General features: G+C 38.0%; 1 protein-coding gene across 4 annotated transcripts in view; it reads right to left on the bottom strand.

Moving 5' to 3' along the window:
* pdlim5b (PDZ and LIM domain 5b) overlaps positions 1–13,351 on the bottom strand; it is a 50,367-nt gene extending 37,016 nt beyond the window's left edge. For 3 of the 4 annotated variants that reach the window (XM_032570617.1, XM_032570615.1, XM_032570619.1), the window contains exons 1-2: positions 13,219–13,348; positions 6,837–6,942 (exon numbers count right to left, since the gene is read on the bottom strand). In XM_032570617.1, coding sequence (XP_032426508.1) covers positions 6,837–6,935 — 99 coding nt within the window. In that variant the 5' untranslated portion in view covers positions 6,936–6,942; positions 13,219–13,348. Of the gene's footprint in view, positions 1–6,836; positions 6,943–13,218 lie in introns of all 4 variants that reach the window. The other variant, XM_032570618.1, reaches the window with a different exon arrangement.
* Positions 13,352–15,793: the final 2,442 nt, after the last annotated feature.

Genomic DNA, 15,793 nt, shown 5'->3' with positions numbered 1-15,793 from the left:
AATAAGTTTTACAACTTTTGTTTTTCACGTGTTATGCCTTGTTGAGTTTCCAAAATTCACTACGCACTGGCTTTACAACAGCACAAAGTTGCCGAAGAGAGATGACCTTACCTCGGCCTTTAATGCATAACAATGTCTATGAAGGACAAAAGTACCAATAGATTCTCAGACTCTCGTTTTGATTTGGAAAAATGTGTTTAAAATGAATTTTCTCAACTTTTAAAATCTCTTCTTTTATTTATAGCTCAGACTTTAAAGTCTTCTGAATCCCCACGGTACAAGAGAAAAGTAATTGGAATGCTACGCAATCATCACACTCACATTTGTACGCTTGAACAGAGCAGATAAAAATACTTCTTGGCTCCATTTCTTAATTCCTTAAGCATTTACATAAATCACAGACAAACATATGCATTGTCAACAATATTTAATGCTTTAATTTGTGGTGAACAAACTGTACTTTGTACATCCCAAATTCCCCCCCACTCAATCACTGTTGCTCTCATGTGGACACAAAACAAATAGATGTTGAGTAAGAATCTCTGGCATGTGCAGTCTATAAATATAAATCAAGTGAGGTCTGAGTGAGACTCATGACGGAAAGCAGATAAGCAATAAACAGTGACATTCACTGCTCTCCAAAGAGAGAAATAACACTGCGTTTTACCAAATCTATTGGTTTTGTTCTATAATTTCACATCCACCATTAAAACATATAATGGTTTAAGTCTTTGCAACATAAAATGGAAAAGGCCATGTAATGGGTGTGTAAATATATAATTTAATTACTGGAGTGGTTGATGGTTATGCTTTTTAAATGAATAAGGGTATCTGTCCAGCTACGTTTACATGAATGGGATTTCAGGCATATTATAGTGAGGCTGCCGTTTCATGGTTTCCTTCTCCACATTGGTGAATTTACTGCTGTGGAGTCACTAATAATGACTGGTTCTTTCACTGTGGTTCTGTAAATGCAGTAAGATGGGAGCTGGTAAAACAAGCCATGTTCTACAGCACTAACTGAGAAATTATGATAAATCTTACCAACATTGTCCAAAAGGAAATAATAATAATAATACTAATAATAAACATACAAACAAGATGCCAAAACTGTAATCTAATCCTAGATGAAAAGATGTCTAAAATACAAAACGGCACTCCATTGGTTCTACATGTGCTTCAGTGTAATAGTCAAATTTAAGAAAATTCACTATCTACCTTCAATATTTTACTGAACAGCTTAGCTTGCCCAGTGCTTTTAGCTTCACACTTCAACACTACGAATACACTAACCACCTCCCTTGCTTCTCAGCGTGTAACTTCCTGCCTTCAGTGAAAGTATGAAGTAAGGAGGAGGATTGCTTCACATCTGGGACGTCATGCTACAGGAAGTATCTTGTGGTGGGAGCTGGAAGGCTAGTAAGCTGCATGTCACATCTGTGAAGGATGGAGTAAGACAAAGAACCTTATATGGAGAAGTCTTGAGTTTAAAGACCATGCCATCACAAACAAGGAAAGGCTCACGGAACCTCACTATGTCACAATGCTGCCAGATAATGTAGCTCTGAGTTAATCTAAAGCCACTCAAAAACGAGACATCATAAATAGGCATGAGCCAGTATGAAATTATGACGGCATGATAAGCTAAAAATATTACAGTTTTATGGTTTCACTGTATTATAATTCCAGTGCAAAAATAGGTTATTCTGCAGTTTCTTCAGGATGATTTGAGGTGAATGTGCAGGTGTTTTCTGAATTGTGGGCTGATCTTCACACTTTGACATAACCCGTTGCTGCCAGAGCCACCGCTCTTCTAAAAGAGCAATTCGGACCAACGTGAGTTTAACTGGAGTCTAAAATTAGTCTTCCACTTAATTCAAAATACTTTGAGGCCTCATGTAGCAAGTTGCAAATATAGAGGATTGCTGTATATGCTTTACTTCGAGGGGAAGCATAAGTCCTTCAGTATTTAAGCAAGAAGCTGCAGTTCTTCTATAAATGTTGTGGAGAGTACACAGTCTTCTCACATCATCTGTTAGCCAGTGATTTAAAAACAAGCTCATAAAGATGGCTGGTTCTATTCTGAGGCCCACTCTGGAGAATGTTGTAGGAGGATTTTTTATAACAAAGAATATTATACACAACCCTGAGAATCTTCATCCCCAGCCATCAGCATCTACAGCAGCTCTTTAATGGAATTGTATAATAATAGTGACAACAACATTTAATTTCCCTTTTATTGTTTTAAATTGAATCACGCTACTAAATCAGTAATGTTGAAGTTCCATGTAGTCGGTTTGTATTTATGTTGAACAGTAGCACACAGCGGGGGACAGGTTGCTCAAATAGCACAGGCTCATCTTCTCAAAGCCAAGCATCCCAATTAAGGACATGAACAGAGGTAGACAAACTGTTGTCATGGTTTGATCCCAGTCTGTTACTACATCAATCTGGCAGCTAGAAAACCTGAGATGCCAGGAAAACCTTAAAGGACCCCTTAGTCAAATTGCCATGACAACACAAACAAAAACACATAGCAAAGTACCGACCCGAATACTAAACGCTCTTTATAGATAGGTCCAGAAAAGAGCCAGCTGGTTTAGCCTCCTGAGCCAGAAGATATGGAAAAGTTTGAGCAAAGAGGCAGAACTGGATCCCAACTCCATGCTGTTCGGTTTGAAGGGAAACATTCGACAACAGCTTTCTGCTACAGTAAAAGAACAACACAAACGATACCCAAGGTTCTTTCCAAAGCATTATGCTTCGCTCTAAAAAATTCATTACTATGCATGCCCAACCATATTTTAACAGTGGCACAGAAAAATGCCAAAGGTTGTAGTCAAAGCTCTCCCCATAAAACAGATCATGAGCTTCAGCATGCAGGTTTTTTTTAGTCACATGGAAGAAATCATAGAACAGTTTAATTCCTCCAAAAAGTTGTCTAAATCAAAATAAAGTGACACCACAGCTACTCTATGTAGCTCTGCCATATTGCAGAGGGGAGCCTGAAAGCAGATGCCCTCCTAAAAGCTTGAGGCAGACACAAACCAATCATACCAGGATCAAACACATACTGCAGAGAACAGCTATCCATATGGAACCTGAACGCATCTCCAGGAGCCTGCACAACTGATGGTTAAGGAAAATACAAGCTGCTTCCCAGCTAAGCAGCACAGACCACAGCTTGTCTGTGTGGTTTCCGAAAATGTAGGGTATGTTTTTATTTTTCCTTTAACAGCTTGCTTTTATTTGTTTCTGAACCAGCACTTATGGTCAGGTCCAAACAGCCAACATAATCAAGAAGCCAAAGATGATATTAGGTTTTGAGTCGCAATATTTTCTTCAATGGAAGGCATTTTACCTAGAACTATGTTTTTGGGGTAATGTTTTTATATTGCATTAAAATTTTAAACCTTTTCCCTGAACCAGTTCTCAACCTGTCAAGAAGCAAAAAAAAATTCTAATAAAACAGACATGTTAGGTACTTTAAGCGTATATAATACTTTTTTTACTGTAAGCAAGAACATTTCTAGTACAAAATGCTTCCTAGAGTAAGTTTCCGCAGTATTTCATGGTGGTTTATAGAGGTCTGTCGAGTCTGCGGAGAGGAAATTAAACTGCAGTTTTGGCCACCGTCTCGTGTGCTGGATTTAAAAGAGTTTCAGAAAAATGTCTGAGAAGAATAATGGTTGGTGAGTGAAGGGGCTGTTTAAAGGCAGATCAAAGAGAGCAGTAAAAGACTGCTGCAAACAAAATTAAACTAACAATACTTCCAGAAAAGGCAAGTGTCCCAATAAATGTTGGAATATCTTTGGGATGGGTTTGGTCTAAAAAAGCTTAAAAAATATAAATAATCAAAGTTAACACTTTTTTAAAAAAGTATATTAAATTTACATCCAACCTTAATGTAGGCTACCAGGATCATTTCTATGGCCTAATTCCTATTCAGATAGAGTGGAATTAACTTTGCCATACTAAAAATATAGTGACTAAAAGCAGTGCATTACTACAAAGCTTCCTGCAGAAACCAACCTAAAATTAGCCTGTCTGTTTTCAGAAAGTATTACAAGCCCTTACAACAGCAAATAAAGGGATAATAAAAAGAAACCGGCCCAACGGACAAAGAAATAGATTCAGCGCTGCTCCCCTAGCATATGTATTCCAACTTGGGAAAATAAAAAGCATTTTGAGAATATTTTCCAGCTGTGGAAAACAGTCATAAGGGAACTCTGAAAAGAAGCGCAGCAGCCTTGTTCTAAATGATCTGGACGAGTCGCAGGAAAAACAAATAGCGGCATCCCTCCACACACATACAGAGACACACCCACGCAAAAGTATATAATTGAGTCCTAGCTCCATAAATCATTCATGAGGTACTGGGTGGTCCTAGTTTGAACAATTAACGGCACTGAATCAAGTTTGTTATTTAACAAAACGTCAAATACAATTTTAGTCTGAATATTGTAGTCCAATTCGTGTGGTATTGGACTACAATGTCAAAGCTGTGCTACAACATTTTGGTGGATATTACTTTTATTGCATCTCTTACAGTCATTAAGAGTTATTTTAAGAACTAAAGCCCAAAATTCCCTATATGGAAATCCCAATAATTGTCTGTGGTCATCCTGCGACCAGCCTTACACTTTGTTCATAATCGTTGAATAACTTGCATATGGTAGGCATATGTAAAATCAAGTCATTACATCATTACTCTATGGCAACGTCATTTATCGGAGCAAAATAAGTTCAAGCTCTGATGTGTTGTCAACAGATGCATACTCCTCAACATGGTAAGTATATTTAACATCGCAGGTCTCTAATGAACCCAGAAACAAGCTTGAGGTCAACACAGTTTTCTAACTCACCAACTGGATGAAGGGATTAAAGGAGCAGCTAAACTTTTTGCAGATGTTTGTAAATGTGTCTTGTCCACCAACTCTAATGGATCGTTTCCAATAATGCTCACCATGTCTAAAATGAGATTAAATTATATATCATTCCACCACACAGTCAAGACACAAACCAGCCACCAAATTATAAACCAAGGATAGATTCATTAGAGATTTTTGAAATAAAATACAGACTAGTAATAAGACATCATGAGTGGTGCAATGCTTTTCTTCAAACCTCAACTGAAGCTGGTTATAGACACTACACAAATTAAGCAGGGTTGCACAATATCCTGGAACCCTGCCACCCTTCTTTCACAAATTCATTTATTTGTTTTTCCAATCTCTAAATAATCCTGCACCGCCCTACCTCTCTGAGCTTTTACAATGACTTTGCTTCTCCTGTTCAATAAGATCAGAAGAGTAACTTCACCTGCATGTGAATGTCAGAGAGGCATCTTTGCTGTTTTTCTTTAGATCACCTCTGAAAATACATTTTTATCCTTAGACTTTTGACCCACCACAATTGAGCTAATTTATGCTTTATAGCATCTTTTTCTGTATTTTGTATCTGTGTTTTATTGTTTATAAAAGTATAAAATATTTCTTCAGCACTTTGGTCAGGAGTGTGGTTCTTAAACTGCATAAACAACGTTGGCTTGGCTTCTACTTCTAAATATTTTTATTAAGTTGTTCACCAAAGAATTGAAAAAAAAAACAATGTTTAAATATTTAAAAACACAAAATGACTATCATGTTTAGACTAATGACTGCATGTAATTGTCTGGACATTAACAGTCTCACCTGTCACTTGTTTTTTCCTACTGTACTAGTGTTGTTGAGGAAACTCTGCTGTCAGATAAGCTTCTAAATGAGGACGTGCTTCACGCTTCATTCATCAGCTGCTTTCATATTGACAAGATTTCCACTGACAACATAATGTCCTACATACCAATTATTATCACCGTAGCAAGACTTAAAAATAGCGTGGAAAACAAACATTGGCCTTTCTGTTCTCTTCGAGTGGCTGCGTCTGAACACTAATGGACACATCATCAAATGAGAGGAATAATTTCTTTGCACACATGATACGACATTCCGTAACTAATCCTGCCAACAACAAATAAACAGAGGAACTGACCTTGGTCGTGACACTCAGATTAGAGTTTCATAACAGGAAGTGGCGAAACCTGAGTGACTCCCCTCTCTTTCTGAAGAAGTACACAAAGCACAATCCGTACGGGTGGAGGACTAAATGGCAACTTCAGTTGTATTTGCTGAACTGCTAATGTAAACGGAAGGTTTCTTTTTTAATTTCTGTAGCAGATGCTGTAACACAATGCTTGAGAAATGTCCTCCTCAACCAATATCATAAATTATGTTATTGTGTATATTCATGCCAACAAAAAGCCATCCAGCTCCCAGAACACAGATTGAAAGGTCCTGGTTAGTCCACTTTGAATTTATGTGGCAGAACGTCCCCAAATAGTTATTACAGAACCACTGTGGCTCTCTAGGGTTACACTCAACTGCTTCCACAGTGCACACCATGTCTCCTGTGTCTCTAATCAGGAGAAATACCAGAGAAGAGGAAAGGTCGCTTATCCCTCAGTCAAATGGCTAAATGACAATAGTCATTAACACCCATTTTCTTAATCTATGAAATATGTGATTCATTTTCCAAATGGACAGATTATGTCTAGATCCTGTTATGCAATGTGATTTTGACAACAATAGGCAGACAGGAGGAGTGTAAAAGCCTTGAGCAACAGGCCACAAACTGTTGAATGAGCTGTCCAAATCCAGAAACAAGAGCCACACAAGAGGCAAATGGTCCTTTTGAAACTGAGGAAGCAAATGGCAAAACGTGCATGGGTTGCATTCCTTTGAGGTGACCGTCATGAAGTGAAGGGTACATTTGAGTGTGCGTGTCCATCCCCTACTCACCCGTGAGATGGTGAGGGGCAGGCAGAAGTCCTTCCCTCCTTGCAGTCTAAAGCCCCACGGGGCAGGGCCGGCCAGGGAGACACTGTAGCTGCTGCTCATGATGTACCTAGAAACACACATTTTTATCACTCTATTAGGCCTGTATGTAGAATAACAGAGTTTCAAACTTCAATGCATTTCATTGACAGATCATGTGATTAACCTAATCAATTTAGAAGATCCAAAACAAAAACACAGATTTCAACATTTTCCATGAATAAAACACTAAATAAGTGGAGCACACATTTGTATCCATCTCCCCTGAGTCAATCCTTAGCCAACTTTGAACACCCAGTCCTTTTTTTTAATTTTTTTTTTAAGAATTGGCCCAAGCTCAGTCAGAATGGATTTAGAGAATCTGATCAAAATTTTTAAGCATTAATAACCAAACTTGTCTGGAATTTGTCTAATTAATTAATATGCTGAGATTCAATCGCAAACCTTTCACAATATATCTGGCTGCATCTTTAGTCATTGTCTTATTGTGGGTTAGTGTAGTCCAAAGGGCAAAGTAGATTAACACAAAACAGCATCAGCAGCCACATTGTCACATTGGTGGAAGGTCATAAAGTCTCTTTTGGTCTCCTCCAATTAGATGCCTTTCTTACATGCATCTCCTATGTACCAGCCATGGCTTGTGGTGAACTTTAAAGAGGGCTTTCCTACAGTTTTCCTCCCATCATTCCTCCGAAAATGGTGTATTTGTGGAGTTAACAAGCAGTGGTTATTCTGTCAACTGTTTTTTGAATTGTTGCAGTTCCTACACAGTTACTAAGCTTCTCTGTTTAATGATCTCTTGGCCAACTTGTCCGTTTAAGAGTAGAGCCATGCTTTAGCAGGTTTGCAAGTGAATTTTCTCAATTACAGAAAAACAGATCTTACAGTTCTTTGTTGCATGTGTCCCCAAGTTTGGGATTCAAATTTATAACCAACTTGTCCAGTACTTCATCCCAGGTCTGTCTCCTGTGCTCCTCAGTGTCCATGATGGTGTTTGTTCACTTATGTTTTCCCAGAAGTCTTCATGGAACAGCTATTTTTATAATGCCATCAAATTTTTGACAGGTGAATTTTGGATTCAATTAGTGTAAAGCCTTACCTTTTTTTTCTCCTTTTCATTTAAAAACAGTTGGAAATCACAAACCAGTCTCCTTTCACGTCACAATCATGCACTACTTTTTGCTGACCTACCAGTTGAATCCTTTTCAAAATGCCTTGTTTACAGATTTAATTTGGCAAAAATAAAAGGGTGGGGATACTTTTGCAAGGCATTATAATGACTAAATCCATTTAAGAGCAAGAATACATATGAGAAAACTAAACCTGTTATTTATATTTTGTCAACAAGATTCAAATGTCAGACTCAGCCGTTTCAGAGCAGGTATTAGTTGCTTAACAAGGAAAACTATCGGAATGAAGAGTGAAAGTGATTCTTGGCCAGCTTATATTTTGAAATCAACAGATTGACAGCAAGGGGGGGAAAAAAAGAGGATGAATGTCTAATACTTTGTGTAAATTATTAAATAATGCTGACTGAATATCCAGCTGAATGAATGTAAGGTTGAAATAACTAGTACAAATTGAGGGAAAAAACATGTTCCAGCGGTGATCTTTTTTATCTTAAAAAGAAAATGAAAACCATCTCAATCAGCATTTTAAAGCCATTCGTTGAGCACATTATGTCAGCAATCTGTCACTAGATGTTCTGCATGAGACAAGCAGTCTTTCTTCACGGGAAAAACAAGTGAAGCTACTTGTATACCTGCTTATTAAGGATAAAGAACCAGGACTGTTTTGAACATAATTCAAACCAAGTGTAATCATGCCAACATTACACATAGAGGGTAAAAAACAACCAAAACCAAGGCAAATAAGGCATTCTGAAAATTATGAGCTGTGACGGAAAGGCATCATTACTCCAGTCAAGCGGGCAACATCTTGAATTTCATCTTCCCTTTTTACACAGAGTCCACAAACTCATACCTCGGCTTCAGAGCTCAAGAGACAAGACAAAATGTCTTCCATGCATTCATATTTAGTCAACCCCTGCCTTTGTTAACCACAAGGAGCAAAGAGACAAGATGTCATTCCTCACACCACTGTTGTGGCGCTGGACCTGCGCGAGAAAGAAGTGAAGACGAGACACACCCTTAATAGCGAGGGACTTGTTAGAACTCAGATTTCACTGGCAACTCAAAGTTATGCAAGCTTTCCAAGAATTACTATAAATCTAAAAACACCTCAGTAGCTCCTTATTCTCAAATATATGTGCAAATATATTAATAATGCCTCAATTAGAAATTAAAAACGTCAGGAAGGCAGCAAGATACATGCAAGCGTAAAAATATTTCATCCACCATTAAGTTTCACTGTCTAATGCCTGCCTGTTACGCATTCCTTTTCCCCTGAAACACTGAAGCTTTAAAATACTTACTGGAAGAAAGACTGAGGTCAAGTGGGGTAAAATGTGAAGGCTTGGTATATTGTAAAATTTATTTAAAGCGATAAGTGAGGAAACTGTTAAACCAGATTTGGAGAATACTGTTTTTTTAGAGGAAGGTGTGTGTGTGTGTGTGTCTGTTTCACAACTTCTGTCACTTAACAGTCATGTGGAAATGTTACCTTTGCCCCTACCAAACAGGAAGGGTGCATGCAGACACCAAAACTAAAACAAACACCTCGTGGTCTATGGTATGTTTACAATACTTGAAGAAGAAACTCTCTTCTCTCTTTTATCAATTGTTTCAGTCAGTAAAAGTTGTCTCTTGAGCTAGAACAGGTGATTTAATGTTTCATTTTATTCAAGAAATTACATATGTAATCCCCAGAAACACAGCTGGGTTATAAGACGACATGCCTTTCTTTCCCAGTGAATATTTCATGAGTAAAATGTTTTATCATCCTAAAGGAATGTCTTTTTGAAGCTGCCAGTCAGGCTGCCTCTGGGACAAAGCACCACCTGCTGCAGCCCGTCACCTGGTTTTGTTGTACCAGACGCATGGCAAATCAGGGAGCCTGTTTTCACACAATCTTCCATTCAAGCCTGAAGGAGAACAAGTGGATATGAGGAATGGAGACGTAAAAGGGAGTAGAAATTGGGAAAGAAAGGATTAAAACTACATGTGAAAGTGACAGGGTAGCATGCATTGTTTCCCCAACTGTTATCTGGCAACAAACTGAGTTTTCCCCATTAAAATATAATTCATCCTAATATCACCATATAGTTTTACAATCTTCATGTCAGAAGTGCAGTTAATTTTGGGGGGAGCATGGGAAATGTTGGTGAACTTCCTTTTATTTTAAATCAAACAAATGACAATGACAAAAATGAAAAGGGAACTAAAGTAGAATGAAAAATTATTGAGAGCAGGCAGACGAAGGTACCAAACATGCTAGTTGATTTAAAATGCCAAAGACTGTTTCCAGTCCTCTCTTTCCTTCATGGAGTGAAAGCATTTCAATAAAAAAGATGGAGAAGGTGTTTGTTGCTGGTTACATAATGGATATGGGCAGATCTGGAAAGACCAGTGAACTATTGCTAAATCAAAAAGACGTACTAGGTACATTAAATGAAGAATAAAGTTGGTGACAATAAAGGATTGTGTTATGTTTTTTAAGCCTTGTAGTTAACTTAGATTTGTTATTTTAAAGAACCACATAGAAAGCAATAGAAGATATAACCCAAAAACAACTGGATCTGAAGAAAGTCTTTTAGATTACTCAGATATTATGGTATATATCCAGCAGTTAAACTAAAGCAGTGCTGGCTGAAAACTGCCATAAAGCCAGAAACATCTATGCCCAAGAAATGTTTTTGCAAATACTTGGAGTCACGTTACCACACAAAATTCTGTGAATACTGAACCACAAATGGGGGAATTTGGTGTACAAGAAATAAGATGTATATATAAGCAAGTCTTTATAAAAAAAAGCATATAAACAGAAGCAGTAATCCATCAGTTCAGCACTTTCTCAAATTACAGAGGTATTTCTGAGGCTTTTTCATTTAAGGTGTGATTGCACAACATATCAGGGATTTCCTTTTACAGCAAAATGAAGAGAAATGTAAAGAAGTCATAGTTCAGAAAAAATAACTTGGAAGCCATCCTTCACATTGTCAAATGTTTTGTTTACCTTCTCATTTAAGGACTGACCTATGAACCACCAATGCTGACAAACAGCTAATGCTCTGAGGCCTTAAGAGTTCATATTCCTAATGTACAGCCCTTTGGGAAAACATGACTCTGAACTGTTCAGGCTTGCATATTTTGTAATATTTACTTTCACAGTCAACTGAATCGACTCATTTTGAAGTGGTGAGATTTGAATCACGACTCCAGTCATGACAGATGCACACATATCAATAGCATTACCTAATAAGGAAAGAACAAAGATTAGGCCCATCTCATGCCCCTGCTTGTTTTGAAATCCCTAATGATATCATGCATAGACATGAGCAGACACACCTCTCAGTGTTCTCACACAGATGAAAAACAGTCGAGATGTGCATCAGAATTTTTCAGCAACATTCATATCGACACATCTGCAAGTCTGAAAGAGAATTCCCCTTTTGGGCCTCATCTGTCAAGTTCGTATCGTGTTGGCACCACTGCAAACCATTTCATCCCCTTTTCCCAGATATTAGCTCAGACATTTAAATGGCTCTGAGCTGAATGGTAGGAAGAGCATTTAAATAGTTTGAAAAATGTTTTTTCCTCCAGTGTCTGACTGTAAAGTAAATAACGCATGCTGATAGGAACAGCTCAAATTTTTGCAGAACATCTCAACTTCTTAATGAGTTTAAAATTAGGTTATTTTGGAGAGGAAGCTGTATAAATACCATTAGGGTGCCTTTTCACATTCTTTCATGTAGCAACAACAAACACCAATTTGATCATTTCAATCTTTTGAGGTCAAAGATCCAGGGCAGCAATCAGTCACACAGTCCACAAATCTGACAGTGAGAATTGAAAGAGCGATAAGAAGAACCCCTATGTTGGAAAAAAACCTCATGTGTAGTCTCATCTGCAGTTTACCACAAGGAGGACACTGCATATTAAAGAAAATTTCATCAGAGAAGACCAAAACTAAGCCAAAATGGTGGTGGTATCATTGTGGTATTGGGAATGCTATTCTACAGTAGCAACCAATGCAGGGCAATCTATTAAGAAAACTTGTTAGAGGCTGCAAAAGACAGTGGACAGTAACTCTGTCACCTTGACAACAATCCTAGACATACAGCTAAAGTTACAATGTCAGGGTTTAGATGAAGGCATATCCAGGATGTCCCTGTCAAAATCTAAATCTAACTAAGAATCTGTGGGAAGACTTTAAGTTAAATGACAAATTAGAATGGGTGCACCCAAAAACATGTGTATGTTTTGTTTCTCACATAAAATACTTTAAAAGAGTCTCTAAAGGTCCAAGGGTCATAAATGCCTTTACAAGGCACTGTAAGTTCCCTAATCTTAGGCCAGTACAGTAAATTTCATAATAAAATGAACCACCACCCCTGCAAACAAAGGTGCATTTATTAAACACTATACATTAATTAAACACGGGTCACCTGAACTGAATGCAGGAGCCGCTCCCCATCATGACCCCAGCTGCATGCGTCACACCATTATTGTGTCAAACCATGTTTTCTTCATGCCGTATTCAAAAGAAAGAATGTCTCCAAGTTTTGATGAGCACAGTGTGTGAGATTTGTCATCAGAAGTTCAAGTTTCAGACGTCAGGCTTATTTCACAGGGTTTCATGAGGAGGCTTTGCTGCTAGGTAACGTTACAGCGAGATATTGACTGAGTGGCCTTGGATTTACTGCACCTTATCACAGCACTTTCACTGAAAACAAAGGGAATCTCTTTGACTTCACTTAAAATGCTAAAATACGTTATATTAGAGCTCAATCAATTACAATTAAGTCAAATACTCCTGATAGGATCATCAAATGTGTACAATTTAATCTTCAAACGTCCTATTTTTAAATATCCATGTCTTACTATTGACATTGCTAGCTTATACACGTTATTTATTTATAGAGAAACAACTACACTGAGGATAATGAATAATGTAGTCAGTCTGTTCACCCATGTGTTCAGTTGGAGAAGGTGCAGGACCGCACTGATAAAACACATGTCTAAGATTATTACCGCTCTCCTAGATTAAACTGAAACAAAAACATATCCGCCCAAAACAGATAATAATCTGTTTGTTATTTAAACGTTTTATTTTAAAAACATGTGATTTTGAAAGTCCAGATGAAGTTCTGGGTTGCAGCTGCGTAGCGGGAACAAAAAGTTGTAAAAAATAATGACGTAAATAAAAATAGTAACATTGTGCTCACCTTACCTCGAGGAACCCGGGTTTGTGTTAAGAGAGAGGAGCGACTTCTGCCCGTCGATTCTCAGCCTCCAAGAAATGAAGTGAGTGGACCTGAAACTTCCGCCTTTAAGCCAGCCCTTCAGACAAGAGGGGAGGAGGGTCTACTACACCAGCTCCCTGAGGCCGGGGGCAGCACGACTGCAGGCAGACAGGCAGGCAGAGGCTTGTCCTGAAGGTGGGACAGGGACAAAACGCACTGACTGGCCTGCAAGGGCAAAGCTAAGAGCGGAAAGTCGCTTTATAAACATCTTTAGCTTCACTCTGTTAGTGGGACTTTTTTCTCATTAATGTGAAAAAAAACAAACAAACAGTGTGCAGTTGCTTGGAGGATTGTTATCTTTAGGCTATTTGACTAAAGTTGCAGTATGTATTGTTTACAAAGATATGTTAAATAAAATTTTTCCATATTTGCTAAAACTGTCACTATGTTGTGATAGTATAATAGAGAGAGAGATAATCTGTGAAAAGTTCTAGCTCTTACACCTCCTTCCTGAGCGTCTATTGCCATCTGACTAAATGCACACTCCAACCAATCAGAGCCAGGAGGAAGGTCTTAGCACTGTCAATCAAGAGGAGACACATGCTGCCAAGTGTGCTAATGGTGGAAAAACAGCTCACGCTCCAGGAAAACCGTTGATCTGGTGGCTATGCTAACAAGCCTTAGCATTAGTGGCAGACTATGCTGTGGTACATCACCTGCACCATAGGAAAGAGCAAGGGGAAGAGGGTGAGCGGCAAGTACACCAGAGTGATTGACAGCATTAAGACTCTCCTCCTGGCTCTGATTGGTTGTTTCTGACTGAGTGGTGCATTTTCAGTAATTATTAACAAACAGCATGTTTTTGAAAGCACTTTGTTTTGTGTTTGGCAATCAGGTAATAGTTGAATTTATGCTTTCATGCATAAATGATCTAACCTGCATTATCAGTCATATATTATTGTGCTTGTCACATCAAACTGTTTGGATTTGACAGGTGAAATCCAGATTACAGCTCATCTTTTACGTTGCACATGATTCTTCTTATTTTGACTTACAGATAAAAGTTTATATTCTGGGAGTAAGATCCATGTAATTTTTGCAAAAAAATGTGTATCAGAAGGTCAGGCTTAAGCTATAGATTTAGTGCATCTCACCATTAAAGCACTGTTTCAGTATCCATTAAAAGACATCAGACTTTTATCCACATATTCTTGTCATTTAGTAGGGAGGGAGAAAGTCAAAATGAGTTAAAATTATCTTCTATCTCTCGTTGTATTGATAGTAAATGGCTTTGTACTTGTACAGCGCCTTATCCAGCCCGAAGCGCTTCACACTACAGTCATTCACACATTCACGCACACCCCCCACGTTGATGGTGGCAAGCTACTGGATAGTAGCCACAGCTGCCCTGGGGGAGCCTGACAGAAGCGATGTTTGATGTTGTAAATGAAAACCATCTTATTAATGTTATTCTTTATTTTTAATGTTTGCCTTGGGATATTTTTATGCCTACACAAGAATTACTTGTTTGAAAATACTCATTGGCATTTTGCTTAAAGGAAGGTTAGACTCTATAGGGAATGAGGTGGAAGTTATGGAAGAAGTATTTCAAACTCTGACGAAGAGTTGGCATTCTGTGCTGCATCCCTGCACAGTGAAGTCATGCTTTCCAGTAAATACCTCAGTGTAGAAGTCAGACACAACGTATGCCATCCTCTTTTTGCAACGTGCTCTACTGTCAGCAGACTGATGCCTTTCATAAGGTGAAACAATGTGACTGCAAGTATCATTAGTTTTGAATAAATCCAGTTCCACACAGTCTTCAAGAACTAATCTTATGATTCATGTTGGTACAGTATGAAGACTTTGTTTTAGCACAAAAAGCTGTTAAATATTCCATGTGTTGTTTTGATAAAATGTTTGGATGTTTCTAAATGTACAGTTGAAACTAAATATTTATATATCATGGTGTGAAAAAATGTTTTTCCACTTCCTGGTTTTAAGCATTTGAGAACATCAAACTAATTTAGATATTAGCCAAAGAGTACACAATTAAACACAAAATGCAATTTTAAATGAAGGTGTTTATTATTGCATGCGGGAAACAAAACCCTGTGGGGAAAAAGTGATTACCAGCTAAACCTGATAATAACTGGTTGGGTGAACCTTTGCTCGTAAAATTGCAGTCATGACTTGCAATGAGTCTTTTATAGAATTTTATCATTTTCATCTTTGCAGAATTGTTCTAACATTGGAATGTTTTCTTGAACTGGAAGAGCTTTTTAAGGTCATTCCACAGCATCTCAATAGGATTAAGGGCAGGACTTTGACTAGGCCACTTCAGAGTCCTCATTTTGTTTTTCTTCAGACTTTCAGAGGTGGAAATTGTGGTGTGCACTGGATGATTGTCCTGCTGCAGAACCAAAGTTTGCTTGAGTTAAAATGACAATTTGCAAATGTTTTCAGGGATGCAGACCATATGTTTTGGATAAATTTCATTTGGTCAAATGAAACTAAAATTGAAGTCTTTACCTTTGGAGGGAAACATGAGAAATGA

This window comes from Xiphophorus hellerii, chromosome 8 (assembly GCF_003331165.1).
Source record: "Xiphophorus hellerii strain 12219 chromosome 8, Xiphophorus_hellerii-4.1, whole genome shotgun sequence".
Lineage (NCBI taxonomy): Eukaryota > Metazoa > Chordata > Actinopteri > Cyprinodontiformes > Poeciliidae > Xiphophorus > Xiphophorus hellerii.
The sequence above is the reverse complement of the archived record's forward strand: the minus strand, read 5'-3'. Positions and strand labels throughout refer to the sequence as shown.